Here is a 25,199-nt window from a genome sequence, read left to right as displayed (position 1 = left end):
CCAGATGGAGAAGTGGAAGATGGCAGTGAGACTGCTTTTCTCTGCTCTGTGAAGGAGGGTTCTTGGCCAATCCACTTCAGGATTTTCAGAAAAACTGATCATGAAGATCTTATATTTGAAACAAGTGAAAATGCAGACAGAATCATATGGCACAAGAAAGCAATGACGAGGGAGGACACGGGGACATATTACTGTGTGGCTTCTAATCGAGCTAATGTGGATGTGAAAAGCCATCCAATAACCATCAGGGGTAAGCTAACTTTTATGATAAACTGCATACTATGTCATCATGACAGGTGAGGTCATGTTATCTGGGATGTTACTAAGTGTAACTCCCTTACTCGTTTTTATTCCACCATTGTCAGAAGTTAAAGGAGAGATCCATTTATAAACAGAGATTGTCAAACTTATATAGAAAAGTTTCAGGCATGCTTAAAAGCTAAATGAGCCAGATGCAAGCTAAAAGCAACCCCTTGTCATACTGAGTTTTCAGTCACAAAGGAGAAGCTCACTAGTGAACTTTGCATACAAGTCTCCTGTTCTTCCCCAGTGTGTAAGAAGGCCAATTTGTAGTAAAATGAAAGGTCAGGAACTGCAGAAGTTGATAATGATGACCTGTCACTGTACATGCTCTCTTAAAGATGTCTTTCTTATTTCCAGTCGTCTTAGCGGTTTGGCAGAAAGGACTCATTGCTGCATTTGTCCTAATATCTATCGCAGGAGCAGTAACTCTCACTTTATGGTGGTTTTTGTGTAAGAAGAAAAAGGGTAATGAATGGTTCCCTTCTATTTGTTTGGTGACAAATGTATTACAGTTAAATTTGCATTTGTTTCAGAAGCAAAGGCTTATGGGGGTGAGGCTTCAGAAGATGACTAAATACAATTTTAAAAAACTAAAAACCTACTTAAAAATGCTGGGTGTCCCAAATTAAGCTGCAAGTGTGCTGAAGCTTTCCAAGTATAGTGGGCAGAACGGGAGCATCTAACTAATGGTGCTGGGAAGGCACTAGCGAAGCAAAGGTTATTGGAGGTAGGCCAGAACTGCACTGTTCTAGGTCTTGGTCCTCAGGCAGACAGGGCCTGAGGAGTTTTTTGATCCCTTATAGAGCTATGACAATTTGATTTGGGATCCCAGCTCCGGTGTAATTGACGTATTTCTCTAGTCCTCATGAAACAAATTTAAGATTATTAGGTTGTGGGGTTTGGGTTTTTATCTCCTCACACTGTAATACAATTTCATGTAGGGATTTGTCTTTTATCATTAAAGCATTCTTTCAGATCTTGTTCTTTCAGAAAACAAGTAAACCTGATTTATCCTGTGATATGCAGTACATTGCAAAATATTTGGGAAAAATTGGAGTATCTGGATGTCCCAGACTTCTTAAATTGGACAGGCTAAAGTCTGAGGTTTGGGATCTTAGGTTCTCTGTGAAAGAGACATTTAAGAGACCTGGGTGGTAAACAGGATGTAAGACACTAGGTAATTAATTTAGTGATAGCCAAGAGAAATTATTCTGTCTTGGGTAGATAATCACTACATTTTTGGTTTTGTTTTTACTTTTAAATTCATTTACTTGTGCAATCTATTAATTTTTTTTCTTTTATGTTTTCTCTGTAAAGCTAAAGGACCATCCATGGAGATGTCTGGGTAAGATGGCTTGCTTTATGGTAGGGGTGAGGTATTTCTGTTTAAAGGGCTGGAAGCCTTCCACCATATGAATATAGTTTATTATGCACACACCTGCAGACAATAGATGGTTGCTCAAGTACCACCTGCTAACACAACAACAGGATGAGGAAATACTCTAAAAATAGAAAAAAAAGGCCAGCTAAGAGAACCTGAAGAATGTCAGGCCTGCATTTGAATGCATTTAGATATGGAATTAAAAATACAGAGATCTTAAAAAAGAGTAATGCAAGAGGGAACATTTTTCACCTTAAAGTTTGTGCTTCTCTTAAAGACAGAGGCAAAATTTTCATTAGCTTCAGTAGTTAAAAATGTGTGGTAGTCAGCATAGATAATGACTGATCTTTGCATATTGTCATGTTGTTTTTATTGACTGGTTTTGGATAATTACATCCACTTTTATTGGTTTGTTTTTCAGTTCTGCTTTGGCTCCGAACTTGACAAATGAAAAACTGACAAGACAGCACAATGATGGAGACTACTACTCAGGTAGGATATTCTGCTGTAAGACTATTGGTGAGTTGGCTTAGCTAAACATTTATTTAAAGTTTTGGACTTACATGTTTTTTGTTTGGCTAGGGCCCAGTGTTTTGGAAATACAGAGGCATACCAATAACATTCTCGCAAGTATCTTCTATCAATCATTTTGTCTCTGGACAGTTTTTTTTATGAGCATGTTGTATACAAAGATTGGCATATAAGTCTGCTCAGACACTTCTACCAGGCAATCAGTTAACAATTTACAGACGGAGAAATCGTGGTAAAAGAAAATTACTTTCTGTTTTTGACAGTTTTGACACAGCTGCAAGAAAATTATTTCAGAGAGGAAATTGGAATCATGGCACATGGTCCTGTGATGTGCCCACAGTATTAGCGATGTTAATTTGCCATGACTGGCACCTTTCCTTCCAGGATCTTAATGCACTTTACAAAGACAAGTGGACTTGTTGTTTAGAGCACCTGATATAAACAAAGTCACATTCTTCCCATCTGTGTTATATGAATGTCTTGGGTGTGACTCTAAAAGTAGAATTTCTAATATGTAAATAAACATAATGCCAATAGCAGCTGTGTAACTAATTTATTTGATTTGCTATAATAAATATTTTGTCAGCTCAATTTTTGCTTTAATATTTTAGGATCAGGTTACATTGAAGATAATGAAAATCACATGAAATCAACAGATGAGAGTAAAGGTAATTTCATACTTAAAACAATAGGTTTAAAAATTATTTTGTGACTGAAAGTTGTGATGTTTTCTAGTGGTAGCAATCAGGATTTGATAGGTCCAGTCCTTTCCTTTTTCTCTTTGGTAGTGGGGAAGAATTTCCTTGGCTGAGCTTAGTTCTTTTTCCTTACGTGCAAAATGACAATAAGACCCATTTACCAACTGCATTATGAAGCATAGTTAGTTGTGCTGGATTCCAGGCCATCTAATGAAAATAAAAATATCGGTATAAAAATACAAATTAGACTTGAAATTTTAAGTTCTATACAAAAAATATTCAGAATTTTATTTAAAAAATATTTTCTGCAGACTACTTCTTTTACCTCTCCGTCCTTTCTTCATTTCTACAGATCTTGAAATATTTAAGCATTAAACCTAGAAATAATCTGCTATGAAATCTGAATAAAATAGTCTGTGAAATATCTTGAGACACATGTCCTCATGTACTGCATCATCTATCACATTGTATTCTTCAAGACTGGTGTTTTTAAGATATTTAATCAAAGAATAGTATTAAATATGTGGGTATTGCCATCTGAAAGCATACTTTGTCCCATATATTTTTGTTTTATATTGATGTGAAAGTATTCTCATGGGTTAGATGCAATTTCTGATGGCTTATAGTATATTTTGACTTAGTTGTCTATTGGACCGTGAGTTGAAAGATAGTTGGAAAGGCATCTAGTGTAATTACAGATCAAAGTTAAGCTAAAATTAATCCAGAGCATGGAACTAAACTTCTGCATAAGCCTGTATGCAACATAGGTGGCAGGAATTTCTAAGCGGTAATTCTTTGATGCAATTCTGAGTGTGCAGGGCAACGTTGTACCACAAAACTAAGAGAAAAGTGCTGCAGTAAGTTAATTTCACAGGAAAACTTGGAAACAACTTTTGGAAACTCTAGCAAAATGACCCTTGTTTTTTCCATTCTATCCTACCTGTTTCAGATTAAATGGGCTCTGCTCTAATTATCTGCGTATGTGCCAGAAATAAATGGGTTCACTCCTTACCTACTGTGGATCAGGCAGCTTCATTAAAACTAACTAGGCTATTGCAGATCTCTCTACCAGATGTGACAAGCAAGTCTATTATTCATATAACTCTAAAAATAACAGTATCTATTCTGCATTTGTGTGGCAATAGCTTTTACTTCAGCAAGGGAAAAGAAGGAGCTTACAGTCAGTGCATGGAATTTATTCCATTATGGCCTGAATAAGTCAAATTAGAACTAGAGAGACATTCTCATGCAAAACAGACATACAGGCAACAGAAACATAAGGCTGTATTGATCATTCAGAATCACTGCTATTGTAGGAAGCATGTCATTTAAACTTTGTTGTTAACTAATATGCCACCTTAAACACTGTTTTTGTTTTGTTCAGCTTTTTTTTTTCTCCTCTCACCAATGCTATCGGAAGGCTGCTCCAAAATTTTACTGTTCTAATCATTAGATCTTTCTCTAATTTCTGTTCTAAAAAATCCACAAGCAGTGTTGCAGGATTCCAGTCTGGATGGCTGTTGTGGTTCCTCCCAACTTTTACAGAAATCTAGTAGAAAACCATCTCTATCCTAAGGAAAAGACAGAGTAGAAAGCAACAGCTGTTTCTTGTGCCTGTTGTATCCACGTAGCCAGTATTCATCAGCCAGTAGTCTTAGCAAATCAGGTGTCTAATCGTTGTCAGGCTTTCTGTGGGCATTGTGGCAGAGAAGCATTTTGAGGAGGAAAGTGGGTTGCCGTCATAGATGTTCTATGGAGAGCTTGAAGAGCAACATAAAAGTGCTGAAATTGCTTATTGGTAGAACAGAAATTGAGAGTATGAGAGGCAGTGAGGAAGTCCATGAAAGACTTAGAGAAGTCTTTCAATGTGAGGAAAGTGGAGATTGGGAAGTGTCCTGCCATAGCAGCCTCAAAATAGGAGGAAAAAATAATGGCAGGGAGAGAAATAGAAGAGAGAGAGAAGCTGGAGCAAGAATAGGGGAGAATCTCAGATAATTCCCTGCTCCATTTGTGTTGTGCCACTTTTGAAGGTGTTAAATCGAATATAAGAGTTTCAGAAGTCTGGCTGGAGTTGGTCTACTGTCTGTCAGATTGGGATTACCTTTAGGAATGGTTTGGCCTTACAACTCTTAGCAGAGTAACTCACATCTGCCATAAGTAGGGCCTGATCCTGCACCTATCAAAGTCAATGAGGACTTGTCCGTTAATTTCAGTGGCAGCAGGATCAGGCCCACAGTTAAAATGAAGCATGCAGTCCTACAAAGAAACATCTTCTTGATATTTTTGGGGCAGGACCTGACCTTGAGAGTGCTGAGGTGGAGTACACTGAAGTTGACGTATCAACGCTTGATCCTCACAGAGGTAATAAACTGTCTGGCCTCTATGGTTATGTTTTGGGAGCAACTCTAGGCATGTGGCTACTCCCTGACACTGGTCTGATATCGGCACCTGTGAATGTAAGAGCAGGTTGTGTTTTGTGTGCATGACAGTTTCATGCCAGTAGTGCTCCTTAATCTAGATGATGCTGTGGCAACCACACTGTTGTTCCTTGCAGCCCTTCTTCCCCTGGAATCCTCTCGTGCACTTGCCCTTCCCATCCACATGAGGTTTGTACAGAGCAGGGCTCCCAGCTGGAGCTGTGGCTCTGAGCAGAAGGCAGCCTGCTATGAATCTTCATGTTACAGGATCCAAATTCACTGGGAGCTGTCCGAGGTTAGCCACAGGGTAGGATAATGGACAGAACAGAAAGTAGTGGAATTTCCTCCCTTATAAAGGAACTGGTTGAAGGGTCAAAGCTGTAATTTACTGTGATAGGGAAGGAAGAGAGACCAGCATAGATTTAGTCTCCCAGTCTGGAGAGTCCTGGAGACCATCCTGGATTTTGTGGCACATTAAGCAGAGAAATGAGAATATTGATACCCAGATAACTTTGGCCTCCTACCTGTAGTTCTGTGGTAACTGTAACCAGACCTCATAGCATGAGGCTAAGGTATATGTCTCTGCAACCTTGAAGGAGAAATATGCACTGAAATTTATTCTTAACACCCAAATGCACGCTTCAGTCATTCTGTGTCATCTGGAGAATTGGGATAGCATTATGCCCTTGTGCTGAAAGCTGTTAAATCTTTCAGAAACTTACAAAAAGTTCCAAGTAGCTAAGAGTGAATAAAAGCCACAAGAGACTTTTATGCTATGCTCTAGCATCTTTGCTTTAGCTGAATGAGAAGCAGACCAAGGAAGAAATGGATAAATTTGCTTTTTCCTGGTAGGAAGGACCACTCACTTATTTCAGAGACTGAAGACGTGATTGTTTAGTTGGTAATACAGATGTTTGGGCTAAAGTGCTCATTCTTCAAGCTTGGCAGCAAAGCTCTCCTGGAGCAGCCGGTCCTCCTATTCTTTCTCTGTTTTCACTTGCTGGTATCATTCATCATAGAGTTTTTCTTGTGTTCCAAGTGTGCTATTTATCCACCTCTGCTAAATTCTACACTGAGATACCACAGTTGTATTCTTTTCCAGAATAGGACTAATACTTAATTGTTCCAACTGTTTCTGAGCATGCACTACACAATATAATGATGTAGAATGGTAAAGATATGCTAGTGTGTGATTACTTAAATTAAAAGCCCTATTAAATGGTAAAGATATGATAGTGCATGAATATATAAATTAAAATCCCCATTAAATGCAAGATCAGCATCTCTAAAAATAGCTTTTTCATCTCATTCCTGATATATTACACTATTCCAGTATACCAGACTAAGTAATAAGATAGTATTCATGCTATGTAGATGGAACCCCATTAAACTGCAAACTGCAAAATAATGTTTAAATGAGATCAGATTATTTTAACTGCTGTCTCATGTTACAGGCCTATGTATGACATACAGAACATTAATTGATTCTATAAGACTGAACTGGGCTTCTAGTATATTGTAATATGATAGGTCCCAATACTATTTCTTTTGTTGCACCCAGGACACAAGCGAATGCTTAGCAAATGCATGCTTTGGTTATGTAAACTGCAGCTGCGCTGCAAGTATTTAATGTGTTAATCTTTCAGAGCATCTTGAGGATGCTGCTTAAATAGAAGGAGTTAGATGAAGTTGCAAGATCAATTCTTTCAGCTCTGCACTGCCTATCACAATGCGACCAGGATGAAATTTATTCTTGGGAAATGAGAAGCAAAGCCAAGTTTCTTTATATACCCTTGTCATAATCATGTACACCCACAAAATTAATTCAGCCATAGGACTGCCACAGATACTTCTGCCACAGTGATGCTATTGTACAAGTTTTGTTTCAAATCGTAATATTCTTTCATGTCTGAGTGTGGGGTTATGACCTTCTTAGGGAACAGACCTTTCAGATATAAGTATACAAGTATATATAAGCTATAACAGTAGCCTTTATGGGTATAACAGTAGCCTTTATGTCACCTTTGGGAATCAGGAATAATTGAATGCCACCTCAAAACAAGTTTGCATAATTGTAGAAGGATGTACATCTTGTCTTTGGCAGTATAGAACTACTTACATGTGAAAACAGTGGTTTCACCCCGGTTTTCCAGCCATGTCTGTACTAGCTGGTCATTTCTGAAATACTTTTTAACACAGTCTAATGGTGAATAGGCTAGTGTATCAAGAACTTTATATGTGCTATGCTTCCGTACAAGGAGCAAAAAACAGGGTTCGTTACAGTGTTACTGGTAGTGAGTGGTAAGCATGCTAGAAGCAAAGTTTCACTGCTTTTATTTTACAACTTCTGTGTGGTAATAGCTTGATACCTACTTTTTGAAGTTGGGGTGAAGAAGCTAGACAAATATGAGGTATAGCTGGGGCTTACACAGTCCAGCTCTTTTTTGGGGTAGTCACAGTGGAGTGGTAATTTGGTATTTAAAGAGGTGATAATTCTAGAGAATGATTAAGCTGAATACTTATGGAGATTATATGCTTGATAAAAATATAGTGCTTAACTTTTCTAAACCTTAGTTGTGCAAAAAGATGTCAAAGTGATTTAGACCCTTTATTGTTAATCTGAGCAAAACCAAAGGCCAATGCTGAAGTAAGATCAGGAAATATCCCTCAAGTGAGAAGGGAGAAACCCCTAATCATGGCTGAGTAAGAACATGCTCCTCCTTTTACTTTTGTAGGTGGTTCGTTATCTGCAGGGTGGCAACATTATAAAGTTAGTGGGAACAAAATGTCAAATCATTCAAGTAATTTCTCCTAGCACGTTTTTTCAGTGCTGAGATGACTTTTGGAAGATTAACAAAGAAAATAACATGGGCAGTGGCATTGTATCACAATTTAATGAAATGGGTCTGAACAAAAAAAGCAAGCTAAGGAAATGCCTCCCACCAAGTCTTTCCACAGAGTCAACAGGAGTAGAGTTAGGACTGTAATCTGCTAAAAAGGTGTTCCAAATGAAACGAGCTACCTCTCATTAAAATTCTGAGAAGATTACTTCTTACTTCACTGGAAATTGAATTGATCATTTAAGCAGTAGTCCTTAAGCATATGAAATGCACTTCAAGATCTTCCGACTATTTTGCAAAGAAAGTTCATGCCAAAATGCAAGTTTGAAAGCTGTGATTAGTAACTCAGTGAAGTGTAACTCCTACTGTCATTGAAATTAATAGTAGTTTTGCAACTCAATTCTAATGTGTTAGCTCCCATCATCTAAAGGATACTTAAGAGAATTTAAAAAAATTAAATTATCTTGGGGAAATTAGAACGTGGTGCCAGAGACACTTAGGTTCTTCAGAGCAATGCAGAACAGTAACAGTCCTGATTCTGAGTTTGGCTGCAGATCAGTATGTCTGAATTCTTTAAATGCTGGTTTGGGGTTTTTTAATAGCTAAAGCACAGGACTCTGTATCCAGAAATGTGAATTTTCTTTCCAGTTCCTTGCAGAGGGAACAACCTTTTTTTTTAAACTTTAACTAGAAAAACCTAACTTCTTGGTTTATTGAAGATCTACAGAAATTGGAGGTGATATTGATAGACTTCTGAGGTTTTCTAAGAGACAGAGTTTAACTGAAATGAATGTTTCTAAAACACTTTGAGATCCTTGAACAGCAAGCTCTTAGACCCTGCCTGCATAGGCCTTTATACCAAATGAAGAAAGTGGTTTTAAATGCACGGAGTTCTGGAGCACTTTGCTTTACTTTGGTTGCCTGGGGATTCTTAATCTACAGCCATGTAAGAAATCAGGGAAATTGGCCTAATCTCTACTAGCTAGAGCTGTGTTTACACTGACCAGACAGAGTCTGCGTTCTTGCTATTTTCAGGCCTTTAGACAAGATTCTGCCCCTTCCCTACTGGGGTAAGTGCCTGTAATTTGGTATCAAAACTCTGTCGATAGGTTTTCACAGATGTCAGACAGCAAAAAAGGAGGAGCTTTTTGCTTTCCATCTCAGACAACACCAGAGGTTTACAAGGGCTTATCTGTAAACCTAAGGGTCTGAAAAATATGTGTCCAAGACTAATATATGATTTGTATCCCAGCTGTGCCCTTGGAGGCACAAATCTTCTGTCTCCTTTTTCTCCTTACTTTCTATCTTTCCACAAGCTTTCTTAGCCTTCACTCCTGCTGTGTCCGCCTGATCTCAATGCACTAACGGAAGAGTCCACCCCGCTGAGGAACTGAGAGGAGACCTTTCCCGGATAGCACCTAAAGAGAAGCTGTGCAGTGTGAAATCTGCAAATATTCTTCTGAGACATTTTACAAAGAACAGCAAATCAGATTATTTTTGTGCCCATAGGATTTAATCAGGCTAGTTGCCAAAAGGGGGTGTAGTTAATCTTCCAAATGATAGATCTCCTCAAGTCAAGGATCCCTAAATCCTTAGAACAAATTGAAGAAGCTCTTCAAAGTGATCCAGAAAAACTGTAGTGGTAGGTGTCTCTGTAAAATTAAAGCAGTATCAGTTTAAGTTGAGATTATTAGAATGTTAAAGTCAGATTTAGAAAGGGAAGTCTATTTTCGTCATCATTTTTACATAGAAGGAGAGACATCTCCCTCTCAGAACCTTGCAGTCTGGGTTTGGGGGAGGGGGTGGAGTTGCTTTTTCATACAGACTCCACAGGCTCATTGCTGCTTATGTAACTACTTACTCTGAAAGTAAAACAGTGTGTTCTGTTTGTTTAAGGAGCTTTTCATAAGGCAAAAAAAAAAAAAAAAGAAAGAAAAGAAATTGATTCTGTGCCAATACATTTTCCAGCTCCTGTACAGAAGGGGACTGAAACAGTTTATAGTGAAATCAGAAAAGCTAATAATGGTAAGTAAGCTAGTGAAAAATTAAACAAATAAAGGAAGCATTTGTATAAAGATTAGGGATAAATTTGTGACTGAATAGTGCAGAAGATAAATGCCATAAAAAAAGAGATCAAAGTCACATAGGAATATACGGCAGCTACAAAATCACAGGTGTTCTTAAATTGTATAACATCTTCATGGTGTCTCATAAACCTATGATATTTAATACAGTGAGACTAATATTTGTAACTTCTACTTCATCAGTCCATTTGTACTGTATTTGCTCAGTAGTTGGGCCACACATCTGCATCTGAATCTGGAGCTGAATGTGCCCTGTTAGGGATTAGAATGCTGTGTCATGTTATCTCAAACTGCTCATGAACAACACTTTTCCTCTTAGTTGAGCATGTTTGCTACATGTTATAAAACATTACACTGGTTTTGGATACAACCCCAGCAAATATCTATAAAGCCTCCAAGAATAAACTCTAAAAACCTTTAAAGCAATATGATCACTTCAGTAGGGCGGGTTGTTTGTTTTAAGTGCCATCAAAAATTGTGTCAGATTATATGTGCCAGCCACTCTATCCTTCCACCTCCTGTAACACAGACTTTTGCATGTGGGCATTAGCAGCTTACTGGCAATTACTGTCTATAAGTGATCTGGCGGTAATGAGTTCAGAGACAGTAGATTAAAAGCATTTCTTCATACTTTGTCAGAGACTAAATCAGAAAGGATTTCCTTTCTTCTCTTTGTGTTAGGAAGTCTAGATTTGTAAATATTAGGGCTGTAAACTGTTCAGGTTTTGTCCCCATCCATGTTACCAAGTGGCTTTGTTGTGTGCCATTTTAAATTTTTGATTGTTGTGGTTTAATTTGCTATTTTTCTATTTTATAAGAGATTTCCCACCTGCTCCGACATAGTATTCTGTTTCTAGGGAATCTTTCATGTGAGGGTCTCCAAGTACTTTAGAGAGCATTACATAATTTTCCCCTGTGAGGACTTGTAAGGCAATTTTAATCTCCATTTTACAGCTGAATAAACAGAGAGATTAGGTCATTTGTTTAAGGCAATGTGTCTAGAGAGTGACAACATGGGGAACAGAATTTCAGAATCCTGACTCCTGGCTTGGAGCTGAGCCTGTGTGTTGTACTCATTTTTCACAACCTTGCAGTGAAGAGCAGAATATTCTTTACAGTAAAGAAGAGGGCTAGGCACTTCATGTAGGATCACCTGGCAGCATCATGAGAAAAAACCAACTCATTTTAGGGCTGAACACAAAGGCCACTCATGTGCTGAAATATTTTCCACTGAGTGTGAATTGGACCTGTAACAGGCTGCAGAAGCTAACTGTATAACCCCTCGCTTGCTTTTTGCCAAGTTGTGAGGCTGATTATGACACCTTTCACCATTCCTATTTTTGACATAACGGAAAGTGTTATATACTAGAAGGATGTTTTGCAAGTTGTAGTGTAAACTCAAGGTTGGTACAGCAGAGCTATAATTCAAAGCACTTAGAAGATTGTACTTGCCATGAAGTGGGAACTGCAGTAGAATGAGATATGATTGAAAGACTAAGCTGAATTAGCCAGATGATATGGAAACGCCCCTTAATCTTGCAGTCCACCTGCTCTTTTATGCATAACATTCTGCAGTTTCAGTTATTCTTGGAAACATAGTAACAGTTTATTGTTTTAATCACGTCTGTTTTTCCTGACTGATACACAGGAAAAGTGTTTCAATTAGATAAGCAGTGCATCACTTAGCTATGCAGTTGCTTTGGATAGCTACATTATAGTCTATTTAAATGTAACATTTACTTTGATTTTTGATAAGCTGTGTGACTGCAAGGTGGCAAAGTATAAATGCAGTGGAGGATCCCTAAGAAATAGATCAATCTTCTTAAGTACTTTAATATATTAATATAAAGGCCAATTGTGAAAGATGTTGAACATTCTAGTGGGTGCAGAAGTTGGTTTATCATTATGATCTTTGCTATGTTTGAAAATTCTCCGAAATTTTTGAGCAAGTTTCCAAGACTACAATCTACTTCGGGAAGTTAATGGTTCAGACAAATGTGTGCTCTGGGGAAATTTCATTAGTTTGGGAATTGGTGTCAGCTACACAGTTTGACAGATTTAACACCTAAGAGCTATGTGACATTTTATTCTTTGTTTGTGGGTAACTATTGCGGTTTCGGTTTGTTTAATAAGAATTGAGTGCTTCATAAGCAATTTTGTCTTTTCAAGGAGCTGTCTTTGCATTCCAGAAATTGTGTCCACTAGAGAGGAAGCTGAAGAGCTATCAGTAGTTGTTATGTCTGGTGCAATTCTTTGTGACTGAGCTAAAATATTTTCCCTCTTCATTTTTCTGATGGCTCTCACTGCTGTCCCCAGTAAGGCAGATGCCATGCCAGTGACCAACTTCTCTTGTATTTTGAGTTCTACAGCTATTACTTGTCCTTATCTCAAATCATGAATCCATAGTGCAGATAATGCTCTGACCTTTCCCAAGCCCCAGGCCTTTGGCAGTGTGCTGAGCATCTGCTATTATTCCTTTTCCTTTTATTATCCTGGTATTGGCTATGTTATCTCCTGTTACTATCATTTTAGTGTATCCATCACACTATGTGGTAAGACTTCCCATCTTACATGCTGTGGTGCTATTCTGAGTACTAGGCCTGAAGAGGTGTTACATTAAAGGTAGACAGAAACAAACTGTCAAATGCACATTTCAAATCCCAGAAGACCTGCATGTGATTAACTACAGTTAACCTGTTAATGGTAGGAAAAGCAGGTCACATGCAAAATTCAAGTCTAGTCAGATATATTTTGATTGAAAGTCAAATAATAGTACTATAGACAGAGAATGTCAGTCTCTCTAGTTGGATGGTAGATTTCCTCTGGTATATTGAGAGGTTTAAGGAGGGTGCTGATCGCTAGCATTGTTGCTGGAAGCAATTCAAAGAGATGAAATTGTCCTTGCATTGTTATTGAAAGTTTAGTTCAATTAGGAGAAAGAAGATTTAGTGTTCACGAAGTTCACCCAGGTATTAATTTAAAACCTTTTCTAGAGCAATAGGCTGTTACTTTAGTATTTTACATAAAATACCTAAAGCTTCAAGCCTCAGCTTTAAATCAAACCTTACATCCAAATCACAGTTTGGAGAATGGTCACAATTAGTACCAGTCAGGTCAATGACACCTTTGTCTAAAAGTCCTTCACACCTATCAGGATGAACTAATTTCCTTAAAATACTGCTTTCCCTGGTTGCTCTGTGAAAAGGCCAAAGTATATTGGGAGTCAGGAATATCCAGCTCCATCTCAGAGCTGTTGCTTTTTGTTCAGAAAGAACTGAGACAGTCCAAAACTTAAGCAAAACAGGCAATTGTCTAAATCAACAGACAGCCAAGAATGATAAAATGACTGTGGCTCTGCTGCCTACTTTGCCTGTGCTGGAGTCCCCACAGGCTAGGCTGGCAGCTGATGCTCTTCCTGAGGAAGGGGTCAGGATGTGTCAGCTGGGTGGGTGGAGGCTCTTTTAGATGCATGATTTACTTCCATCACACCTTTCATCCTCCCAAGAGGCAGTAGGGGCAGGAAGCCTAAGCGTCTCCATACTGGTTCTTTGTCTTAGCTTCACCTCTTTCCTCAACATTGATCCCGGTTCTTGGGGTAGCACAGTTCTGTTCATATCACAGAGAAGACCAAGCCAACTCCAGTTCACAGATTTCCTTACACTTTTTTCAGGGCACTTCTTGTGGAAGAGAATGTGTTAGTACATTCTTGCTCCTTCAGTGAACTCTGCCTTTTGCTCTGTATCAGATCCAAAGCTCACAGAAGCCAGTGATAGGCTTTGCACTGATCTTGACGTGCACTGAATTGAACTCATAGTGGCTTATTGCAAGACAACTATTCCTAATTTCTTATTGGGAAAATGGAAATCTAGTGAACAAAATGCAGAACCAACCTACTAAGCTAACCAGCTTGCAGAGCCAACCAGCTGCTAAGTCTGGAAAAATGAATTGGTCACGTGGAAGCAACTGCAGTGGCGAGACAGGAAATTCTAAGAATCCTATTGCAACCAACAATGTACGATGGAAAAATAAATATATCCCAGTGGAAAGAGGCATGAGAAATCCCCGTTGCATTCAGTGGTTTGGAACAAACTATTAGAAATCAGTTCTAGCAATCAGGAAATCTGTGCAAATACTTTCCTGCTACTGAGCCTCAGGTTTAACACCTCTGTGCTTAGCCAGAATTTCCCACTGAACGCCTTTTCCAGCACAGAGAAAACTCACAGGGTCTGGGGGTTCATTATGTTATTCAAAACTCAGGCCTTATGAGCACATGCTAGTTGCATGCAATCCAAAGTCATGCAAATAACCTGTCCCTTCTCCAAAATAAAAACTCTTTGGAACTTTAGGTTTCAAGACATATTCTAGACCAAAGCCTGGATCTGTGAGACGTTGATTCCAGAACCAAATGCTTACAATAGCTTCAGCCAAAAATTAGGCAAAGCCAGATGTTTTCACTAAGATACAAATATGCAGGGAGCTTCTGACCTTGCTTGAACCTAAAATGCAAAGCTAAATTGCGTGCATGCCCCTGTGTAAGATCTGTTCCCAAGCTGCTTGCCAAGATTCTCTACTACTGTTCCAATAAAAGGCTTGGCAGAATGAAGTACATATCTGCAGTTCAGCACCTTCAGTTGGTAATCTAGCATCTTAGCCTTCACCAGTGCTGGAGATGGATTATGAATTGCAACTGTTTAGGCATATATTCTCTTCTCCATAACCTCTAGCAATGAGAAAGGGCAGAGCATGTGGGGATGACAGTGTCTTAAATTCCTGCCATTAATGTATTCCTTTGTAAAAATGTGTTTAAAAACCCATCAAATAAAAGCAATAGCAAGAGTTTAAATCCATCAGAAATCCATAAAAACAGCTACCTTTATTAGACTTGGGAATCTTTTAGAAATCACAAGCACCAGACCTTCAGCTTTAATTTCTTTCACAAAATATGCAGCTTCTTGCTTGCCCTGCGATGGAAGCTTGACCAATTTTTCTGTGTATGACTAAAATCCAGCATATCTCATTTCCCTGTTAGTAAGGGAAAGCCAGGTGTCATTTGAAAGTCTCTCTGTTCTCTTTCATCACAGTAAAATCAGTGTGTTTCAAGTAAAAAAACTTCATATTTTTAACAGGAATGAAATAAAGTTTGTGAAAAGATTGATGTAGCAAAGAATCAGCAAAAGCATTGTATCATTGCTCTTTCGTTGGAGGCTGCATGCTGGCTTACCTGATTGGTACCTTTTAGTAATCATATAGGCTTCCAGCAGCACTTTCAAAGGATGTAGATGATGACATTCTCCTGGCAGAGATATGATACGTAGCTAGAAAGCCACACTATTATGAATCTGGGTGACAGATAACAAGGAGGCGGGATATCTGTTATTGTGACCTCGTAGCTTTGGGGTAGCAAACATCCCATTGTTTGAAGTTTGGAATTTATACAAAATTTCTCATTTCCTCCTTCCTGTAAGCACAATATATTGTGTCAGAGGACTAAACTACAGTTCGTTAATACCTCACTTCATAAACCTTGCATATAGTTTTGTCCACTTAAAGTCAAGCTTTGATGTAGTACTGGGTCAGCAGGGTTTTTCTTCACTTCTGTCAGCTTTCAGGACACAAAAAGTTTTTATGTGTTTCCCATGCAATTTTTTGCTTCTTACAAACTGGCTAAACATATGGGGATCAATCTTGCCAAACACTGAGATCAATTCTATACTGAAATTTAAGTTTCTGCACTGGTGTAAGGTGCTGTAGTCACCTCAGTTTTTAATCCTTTTCCTAGGCTAAAAGTTGTGGCTAGAACAGTCTTGGAGAAATTCATAGTGTACAGTGCCAGCAACACTCATGTAGTCTCTCTGTGTTTCAGAAATTGCAGACCGATTGTATACTGTGTTCATGGTGCTGCTTTCAGTGAAGCAGAATCACAATCCTAATGTAATAAAAATGCAGATGGTATAAACTGTACAAGCTTAACTGCACCACAAATATACATGGATGTACTTGTAAGGGAGAGAGAAAAAGAGACTTCAGTGTTGTTATCTGCAAAGTTAGATTCACCTGTGTTCAGTTTCCTCATTACTTCTGCTGTCTGGCAAGGGAGTTTCTAAAAGACCTTTATTAAGGTCTATTTATGGTAGTAGTACTTTTCATAATATCCTTCATTTAATGATCTCAGAGAACTTTTCAAAATTTACTTAAGTGTTCTATCTATGGGAGGACTGATGTTATTATTTGCTGTTTAAAAAATACATACTTAGAAAAAACACAGATTCAGAGACTATCCCACATTTATAGAAAAAATACTGGTGAGATTAACCCAGAGCCCTAGTCCAAACCCTCTGCTTTCAGCATTAGATGAATTTCCTTGACACAACCTCTCTCCAAGGAATTTTATATACTTTCCAAGAAAACACCCTTCAAGATTCAGCGCTTACTTTTGTCACGTGTGAAATACCTTAACAGATCATGCAAAAGAGCACTTGAAGTCCTCTTCTAAAAGCAGTTACTTTCTTCATGTCTCTAGATTGTCTTACTTTCAGAGGGCAAAGAAATATTTAGGTTTTAGTATTTGAAGGTATTCTGTGAAACTTCTGAATAGCTAAATCCACTTTTTTTAAAAAAAAAAAAAGCCTAAGATCTTAAAGTTCACTGATCCTAAATGCGAAGAGCCTGCTGGTTCTCAGGCTTTCATTGGGAACAAGCATCTTTTTATTAATAAAATTTCAGGTGTCTTTGCAGGATCTTATTTGGCTCTGAAAATTGTATCCTATACCGGATTTCTGCAGTATGTTATTTTCCTGGCAGGGAATTGGAGGAGGAAGTTTAATGCTCATGAGAACTTGCCTCTAAAAGGAAGACTCTTTTTTTTGTCCAGTAACAGCCTGTACTCTCAGTAGAGACTTCTGCTCTAACCCATAATCAGGAAAGCTGTCAAACTGTACTGTTCAACATGGTCTTCAAAATGTCTAGTTCCACCCATGTACTTGAATTAAGCTAGTGCCTGGATACTTCTTAGGACCACAGCTTGAACCTTAGTTGTAGGTAGCAATTTTACATCGTTGCAAGGTGAACAAAAAAAGTTAGATTAAGCATAAAAGTCTATTTTCTGGAACATAGAACTGATCACTCTGCAATGTGCCATTTCATAATTTATACATTGTATTTTATTTTGCAGATGCTGTGGAAAACAGGCATTCTGTAAGTATACGTTTTACGCAAGCAGTTAAATATAGGGAGATTGGATTGAGATCATTGTGTATCTAGTGAGATAGTGTTCACGGGTTGCTATGTTTTAATTGTTTATTCGTTGTTCAGGACCTTTACTGGAGAGCTACTGAGCAATCCCTTCATATATATTCTTACTAATCAGGATTTCAGTACTACATTTATGGAATGGTCAGCTTTAAAAGTCCATGGAACTGACTGGTGTTTGGTAGTGCTCGTACAGAAGGTAGATGATAAATAATGATCTTCCAAGAATTTGTGTTGAACACCTGCACAGCTTTGGATACATGCCACAAATACTCATACTGACAGAATGGCACGAGGTTAGGGATGGTTGCAGCTTGCTTCAGGTTCCTGATGGACCTGAGGCGCTCAAGATTTGCATATGAAAACATGCTAAGCTGGTTAATGTATCACTGGGGACAGAGCTGTTGTTCTAGTCCTATCTGTAAAATCTATAGGGTGTTTAGTGCCAGTGAATCTTCTCTGGGTGTGCCTGCTCACATGCACACACATGCATTCTCTAATTGGAATATCCAGAGAAGTGAGGTCCTTCCTAAGATGTGAAATGAAGAGTTAAACTAAGGAGGAATGGCTGATCACTTGAACTTGCAGAAGTCACTTCTATTCACTTTTTGTGACTGTCTCCTTCTGGGTTCACTTTCATCCACCGGTATAGCTAAGGGCTGGTGATAAAAACTGAGACCCTGTAAGAAATTTTAAAGGCGAGCAATTTTTCTACCTCAGAGTACATAGCTATGTCACAGTTATGCTGCTCTAACCAAGAGGTGAGAATAGTACCACCTGTATATGGAGGATCTCAGCTAAACAATTAGGAGTTTTGTGAGGGTTCTACAGGTGGTGAACAGCTTTATAGGGCTAAGAAGCCAGTGAAAAAATATGGATTTTTTTTTTTTTTTTTTAAAAAGAATGAATTTCTTGAATGAGCTGTCACACTGCTCTCAAGAGATCTAAGAGGCAGGAGTACTTTTATGAATGTTAGATAAGCTATCTAATCCAACCTCAAACCACGCAGACCAGGTATTTTTTCTGCCATCCACTTTGTGACTTTGGAACTTGTACTTAAAAAGAAAAAGAGAGAGAGAGAGACTCATAAATAAGAATCACAATAGCACAGTCTACGTCACCTTATGGCATCCATTTGAGTTTTGAAAGGCTCCATCAGCACTCGCATCCCCATGGGATAAAAAAGCAGCCCATTGTATTATTTACAGACACTGGCAGTGCACTGAAGGTCACAGATTGTGTTACAATAAACAGACATATATTAACAGGCCAGTAGGGTTTATACTATCATTGTCTCTCTTAGTTTAACGGTTTGTTTTTATTCTTTGCTCTCAATTTTCTAAAAATAAATTGAGCTGAACCTTCCTCTGGATTATACCAGGCATTCCTTGGAGAGTCATGCAGAAGAAAGTTTGTCCCTGTCCAACACAAAAGGAAAAATGATCAAGAGTGGCTGTGATGGGCATTTGTGTAAGCTCAGGGAGGAGTTTTTGTCCTTTTTTCCCCCACACCCTACATAATTTATAATGGACATTGGATGAAAAACTAAAGTTTTATGAAGATTTTTTTGGTTTTCTTTTCCTCTGGCCAAAAGTGAGTTAAAAATCTCTCCATGGAAATATAGTTAGGCTGCTTCAGGAAAATACACTGACTACCCCATGTAAATCACTTTCATCATAATTAATTGGGCTATTAAAGCTTGCTAACCCAACAATCTATGAAATAATGGTAGATTCACAGAGAAAAATGTCAGCTGAGGGCAGTGTTTTCTTTGTGTTGTCTATACAAACTCCTGCTAACAGTAGGAGAGTAATAAAACTAGTTACTCTGTAAAACTAATCCTGTTTTCAGAAACACCTCAAAGAAAAGTCAGCTTTATAACACTGGCACATCTTAAACTTGAGTTTTCCTAGAAGTAGCCTGACTCAGTTCATGTCCATGACATTGTCCCGTCCTTAGATACTGTTTGTGTACTTAACATAGTAACTATTTGGGTTTTTGAATTATTAGTGCTTTAAAGGACATGACATAGCAAAAAAATAGATCCCAATCTTCTGCTTCTTAACTTCCCACTTCTATTCCCAATAAAGCCTCTGACAAAAAGCAGCACCATCCCTATTTTGAACTCTCCAGATAAGTGACCTAAAGTTGGACTGGACAGATAAATTTCTTTATAGATTTTCCACCCACCTATTTGCCTCTCGGCACTTTTCCAGCAACATAGGTGAGTACAGAAGAGGCAGGGAGCTACTAAGGTGCTTTCTATCATTATTTTCTTGCAACTGGTTTTTTTCTGTAGCTCATTTTCACACAATGCTTAACTGTGATGTACCTCAGAAGTCTGGTCTAAATGAGGAATTGTCAATCCTACTCATGAATAGGAAAATGCTCCTTATAAAGTGATCAAGTGGCTTAAACTTCCTCCACAGCTGTTCTGCTTCTTTATAGCCAAATGAAGTATTTGGCTCGGAGGTGAAGTTGCTTTCGGTCTGCTACTCCCTTAATTTGTGAGTGAAGGGAGGCCTTCAAGGAGCTAGACTGGTCAGCTGGCATCTTAATCACATGAAATGCCAGATGGATTACTTAGCTATAGTGACCTGTCAAAAAACTTGCAGAATTTGACTCTGTTCAGGAAGTAATAGGTATTCCAGAAGAGTGGGACAAAAGGCACCACAGCAGAGAGAGTAGTGTTTTGCGAAGAGCTGTGTTTTCGGAGACAGGGGGACATGCAACCTTTTTGTTTCAGTAAGGGTGGTGGAGACTCAACATCAGATCCTGCTGTCCTTTTCACTCTCTAAATTCAAATAATTACGTGGGTTCCACTCCTCAGATAAACTCTGTTAACTTATACAGATCTGCATTGATCTTCCAGAAGTCACGGGCAAAACAGAGTACTGCACTGTGGAAAAGAAAGATGAAGCAAATAATTTTAATGAGTGCTAGCCCTGCTCATGTGCATTTGCCCCTACCTAGTTTCTGTCAGAATAAATATAATCCAGCATGGAAATTTAGGAACTTTGCTTCATCTTCACTGAGAGACCATTACAAAATTGAGCTCAGGGCTTTAGTAAACACCATGTACTGACAATAGGTGTTGTGTTACAGAGAGGCATTGAAAGTATTTGTATTATGTCAAGGAAAGTGGTGCATTAGAAAAACAATCAAAATTTGAATAGTTTGAATTGTATGAAGGCCCAGTTGCGCTACAGGTTCTGATTTGCAGTCCAGAGTACCTTGAACCTGAATGTCTTGGACTTTTGGGTCATTTAGAAATGAACCTAAAGTTTTGGGTTGGGGGTTGCTTCCTTCTTTCTCCTCTGTTTCAGAAATTTGTATCTTAAATGCCATCCATAGGAAGTATTTGCAAAAGAAACGAATTACTTAGAGAGGAACTGGGAGGAGGTTTCCTTCCTGAAATCAGAGCTGGCAATCTTTCTAAGTTATTTAATGGTCCCAGTTTCTGAAAACATTGAAGGAAATATCTTAACAATGAGACAGCCACTTCGCCAAATACTAATTGGTATTGTGTCAAATTTACCTCAGCAGTACATTCTGACTTCATATCTCCTCCTCCCCTATTACCTCTTAGATGTGTGTGTTTGTTTGTTTGTTTGATTCTGTCCTAAGGGTACATGAGGACCAGCAGCCTCAGTCAGGACATAGTGTACTTTTAGCTGCTTATTTGTTCAGCCTCAGAATGTACCCTCTGAGACAGAAACCTGTACAATTTGAATCTATTTGGAGAAATTCTGCTTTCTCATCTTACTCAAGTGATCCCAAAAGTATTTTGTAAATTCTCAGTGGTAAAGGAATTGATTGCTTCACGTTGCCAGCACAACACAGCCAGCTCTGAGGGGAGACCTGGCATGTGTTTAACTGTGCACAGTAACATGGCACAATAGTTTCAGACAGGAAATGAAGATGAAGGATGTGTCCATTTAAAATTGTGGGGGGATTTCAGGCAGTCAGGATATGAAAAACAAGGTGATACTCTGAAATAAACATTGAATTATAAACCAGGAATTCCTGCCTCTGACTCATGGGGGCAAATCCTTTGGGGGCAAGTCCACAAAAGGAATTAGGCGCCTCAGTGCTGACTAAACTATTAGGTTAGAGGCCACCATGTACCCATAGCAGATATTTGTTGGAGGAAGACTTGCTTTGGCAACTGATGTCAGGAAAGACTTGACAGTTGTGAATCCTCAGTGGACAGAATTATTTCTGTCATATAATGTAGAGACAATTAAGTTTGGGATCTCTCTTTGCCCTTTCCCATTGGCTAGCTTAAAGGAGGACTCTGTCTGCATGCTGCCTTTTGTGGTTCTCAGTGCCAGGTTTCTATGTCTCCGCTGTGTACTGAAGATAAGCTATTCAAAGGAGCAGACTCTTGTAGAAACATGGTGTCTAAAAGTTGAAGACTGGGTTGCTCACTGTTGAGACACCCAAGTGCTTCTTAGGAAAAGGTTTTCATTCCTATGGGACTGAAGACAGGGGCCTAATTCTGGCAACTGGGCATCTGCTAGTGAATAAGGAATCTGACTCTCAAATTTGTTGAGTGCCAGCATTTCCCATAAGAATCCAGCTTTTATCAGTAAGAACCCAGTTGCAGATGTTGGTGATTAACAGTATTGCAGTCTAGCCTGTAATTGTTAACCTAAGTCTCCCACTGTCTTATTTCCTTTTTTGACTGATGAAGATAATACTAATATCTCCCCAGGGAACTGTGAGTATTTATTAGTCCACTGCACAGTGCTCCAAGGGATATGTTACTATATTTAATGTTTTTATATTGATCAAAAAGGACAGAAGAGAGTAGGGGGACATTTATATTCATACCTTTTTCTTTTTTCTTTTTTGGTCTTGTTGTCCACAGAGAATACAAGGGCATCCTGATGCTACTTAGAACAGTCATCTCAAACATCAGCTGGGAGAAGAAAACAAGCCAAGATGGAAGATGTTGCAAATGTTTCAAAAGCTCTGCAGCACTTACAAGTTTGCTAGGCTCTTTTTTTCAAAGTTTATTTCCTCAGAGGGAACAATAGAGCTGTTCCTAAAGCATTTAATGGAAAAAATTACAAATAAAAATTTTCATGGGAAAGTGGCTCTAGAAACCACCGACCTAGGTTCCCATCTTTAACTTCTCCTGCTAATGCAATTTTGCCTTTCTAGCCTCCAATTCGTCATGCTCTGAGGAAATAAAAGGGGAAGCTACAGCTGAGGAAGTACACTTCTACAGTGCAGTAACTACTGTGATGCTAGCAGGATATAGAAATACCTAAGCTTGCTTTAAACTAGCACTTGGTTATCAGTAACACTCTACTGTGGCAGATCAGAGCTCAGCACAGCTTGGCCAGCCATGTATGTACTTTGACATGATCTTGCAGCTTGTGCTGAACTCCCTGTGCTGCAGCAGCTGGACTGCTACCAGTCTTGGAGCCAGCTAATTTATAGCTCACCTGGATGCTACACTTGCAATGAGGGCCTCAAGAAGAGCAAGCTCTGGGCTCTCTAAAAACTTGAATAACTGTTCAGAGATTCAGTGCTTTACCAAGTGTTTCTATCAGTAGAGGCACAAATATTCTTCATTCTTTGCTAAATTGCTTTTCCCCTTTAGAAGTTCTGATGCTTGTTGGTTAGTTTGGTGTGATGGTTCCTCAAGGGATGATTGCCCATCACAGTTATTTTGGATGATGCAAAATATAGGCCTTGAGTGGGTGGATATACTACGCCCAGGTCAGTGAGTTTGTACCTGAAAATTCTGTTGTGTATAATCCTTATTCCTTTGATTTTAGGAGAGATCTGAAGTCGTACTTGGGTCCAGTTTGTCCAGTATGGAACTCCATACCTATCCTTTCTCTCTATAGTATGATAAGCCACTAACATGGGTCCAGTTTGGACCTGGATCTAATCTTTGCAGCCCATGTTTATCTCAGTTGCATTAGTTTAAAAAAAGAACACAAAACAAAACAGAAAAAGTACTGTCCCCAACCCCTTAACCAGCTGGTCTTTGACGCTTGCAATTGCTCTCCTTTTCTTACTGCAGATTAAATTACTAGAAGATCTGTGCCACAGGTAAGAAGGTTCTCATTTTAACTAGAAAATGGTGAAAGAGAGGACATGAGTTTGTATATACATATATAGTTACCGCTTTAAGCATTGCATCAAAGGCACAAAACCAGCGAGAAATACAAAAGGGTTTTATATCCTCGTTCCAAGCATTTAATTTTTCAAGCTCCAGTTACCGGCTAATATCTCTAATTTATTGTTCCCTATGCAAATGTTGTTTGTATCAAAAGCCTTTCACAAATGACTGACTTCACAACATTCTTCTGTTCACAACTGTTCATTCTAGCATCCCATGAGTGTCCATACAAATGCATTAGTATAAGGAATGTGAAAAGGTATTTTAATAAAGAAAACTCTGAATTGAACTTTGCACTGGATCTTGCATGTTCATATTAGTGACCATTTGCAAATGAATGCCTGTAAAACTCTTCATTAGTGATGAACCATATAGATATATTTTATAAATTTACATATGGAAAATGTCATTTCTGCAACAAGTGATTCCAGGTACTTAGGTCTGTTGTCATGAACCAGATTAGCAGCAGGTAAATGCACCACATTGGTTTAAGAGTTGAGTGAGCATGGGAGTGCTTGCCTTCACCTAAGTCCTTTCCTAAATTACAAAGGTAAAAGTTCTTCCACAAACCTTTCCACAGTCCCTGGCACAGCTCAGGAAAGCACTGGCTTCTGGGAAGTTTCAGAATTTCATCTGGGCATGATGGAGTAGCAGTGGGACAATTAATTGATTTATTTCAGCTTGTCTCTTGGCTGGAATAGTCCTAAACTATTTTGGATTTAGTCTGTAAATAAAAGTTGTTTGCCCTACTGAAACATATCTGAGTGCTGTGCACTGCTTTGAGCACTTCTGTTTTGTCTTGCAGATATACCAAAAACATTTTAAAATGTGGGCCATTAGATCAGCATACATCTCCAGTGAAGACGAGGTTAATGGGCTCATGAAGTAAACAGCTACACAAGGAGTCCAAATGTCCTGTTACGAGCATGTCTTCTGGAAGCCGAACAAGCCTCATTGTCCCATTGGAAACATTTGGGAAATAAGTCTTGAATCTGTTACTGCAACAGATTAAAACTCAGATTAGAGCTCAAACAATATGTTACTGAAAACAAACAAACAAACAAAAAATTTCAGATTTCTATGTTGCCACCCAGTTGAGCTCAGCAAATACAAACTGAGGTGTGTTGCTAAATATTTACTTTTTGAGGGGACAAGAGGGATGGGACATCCTCGAGCCCTTTGTGGCACACCTTCTCTGGGCAGTTCTACCGACAGCGCCGCATCTTGCTGGCGCTAAGCACCTTCAGAAAGAGGTTTATCCATTCCACTGTCTTACTTTGTTAACTTTATAATATTTTTACGATTGCAGAGCAGAGGCTTTAGGGGTGAGATACGGAAATGCTTTCAATCAACAGACTCTTCTTCCTTGCCGCTGTAACTTTTTTTCATTTCCAGCAAACTAGCAGCGGCTTGTTTTCTTGTCTGACGTAAGTATACTTCTGTGCGCCCTTGCGTGGAAAAATCAGTGGTGATTGTGCTGCCTGGTTCGTGCTGGAAACCAGGGCCACGGAGTGCGAGGCGGCGCGGTGCGGTCTGTCCCTGCCTCAGTGTCCCC

The 25,199-nt window shown here is 38.8% G+C and overlaps 1 protein-coding gene across 1 annotated transcript in view; it reads left to right on the top strand.

The window, feature by feature from the left end:
- Nucleotides 1-23,895, top strand: part of PECAM1 (platelet and endothelial cell adhesion molecule 1) — a 34,082-nt gene extending 10,187 nt beyond the window's left edge. The window contains exons 8-16 of the mRNA XM_009636045.2: nt 5-250; nt 661-768; nt 1,621-1,648; nt 2,106-2,176; nt 2,827-2,883; nt 5,206-5,274; nt 10,139-10,195; nt 17,426-17,448; nt 22,376-23,895. Of these exons, the coding sequence (XP_009634340.1) occupies nt 5-250; nt 661-768; nt 1,621-1,648; nt 2,106-2,176; nt 2,827-2,883; nt 5,206-5,274; nt 10,139-10,195; nt 17,426-17,448; nt 22,376-22,405 (689 nt within the window). The 3' untranslated portion in view covers nt 22,406-23,895. The remainder of the gene's footprint in view (nt 1-4; nt 251-660; nt 769-1,620; nt 1,649-2,105; nt 2,177-2,826; nt 2,884-5,205; nt 5,275-10,138; nt 10,196-17,425; nt 17,449-22,375) is intronic.
- The last annotated feature ends 1,304 nt before the right edge of the window (nt 23,896-25,199 follow it).

This window comes from Egretta garzetta, unplaced genomic scaffold (assembly GCF_000687185.1).
Source record: "Egretta garzetta isolate BGI_Z169 unplaced genomic scaffold, ASM68718v1 scaffold213, whole genome shotgun sequence".
In the NCBI taxonomy this organism is placed as follows: Eukaryota; Metazoa; Chordata; class Aves; order Pelecaniformes; family Ardeidae; genus Egretta; species Egretta garzetta.
Note: the sequence above shows the minus strand (reverse complement) of the source record. Positions and strands in the feature narration are given on the sequence as shown.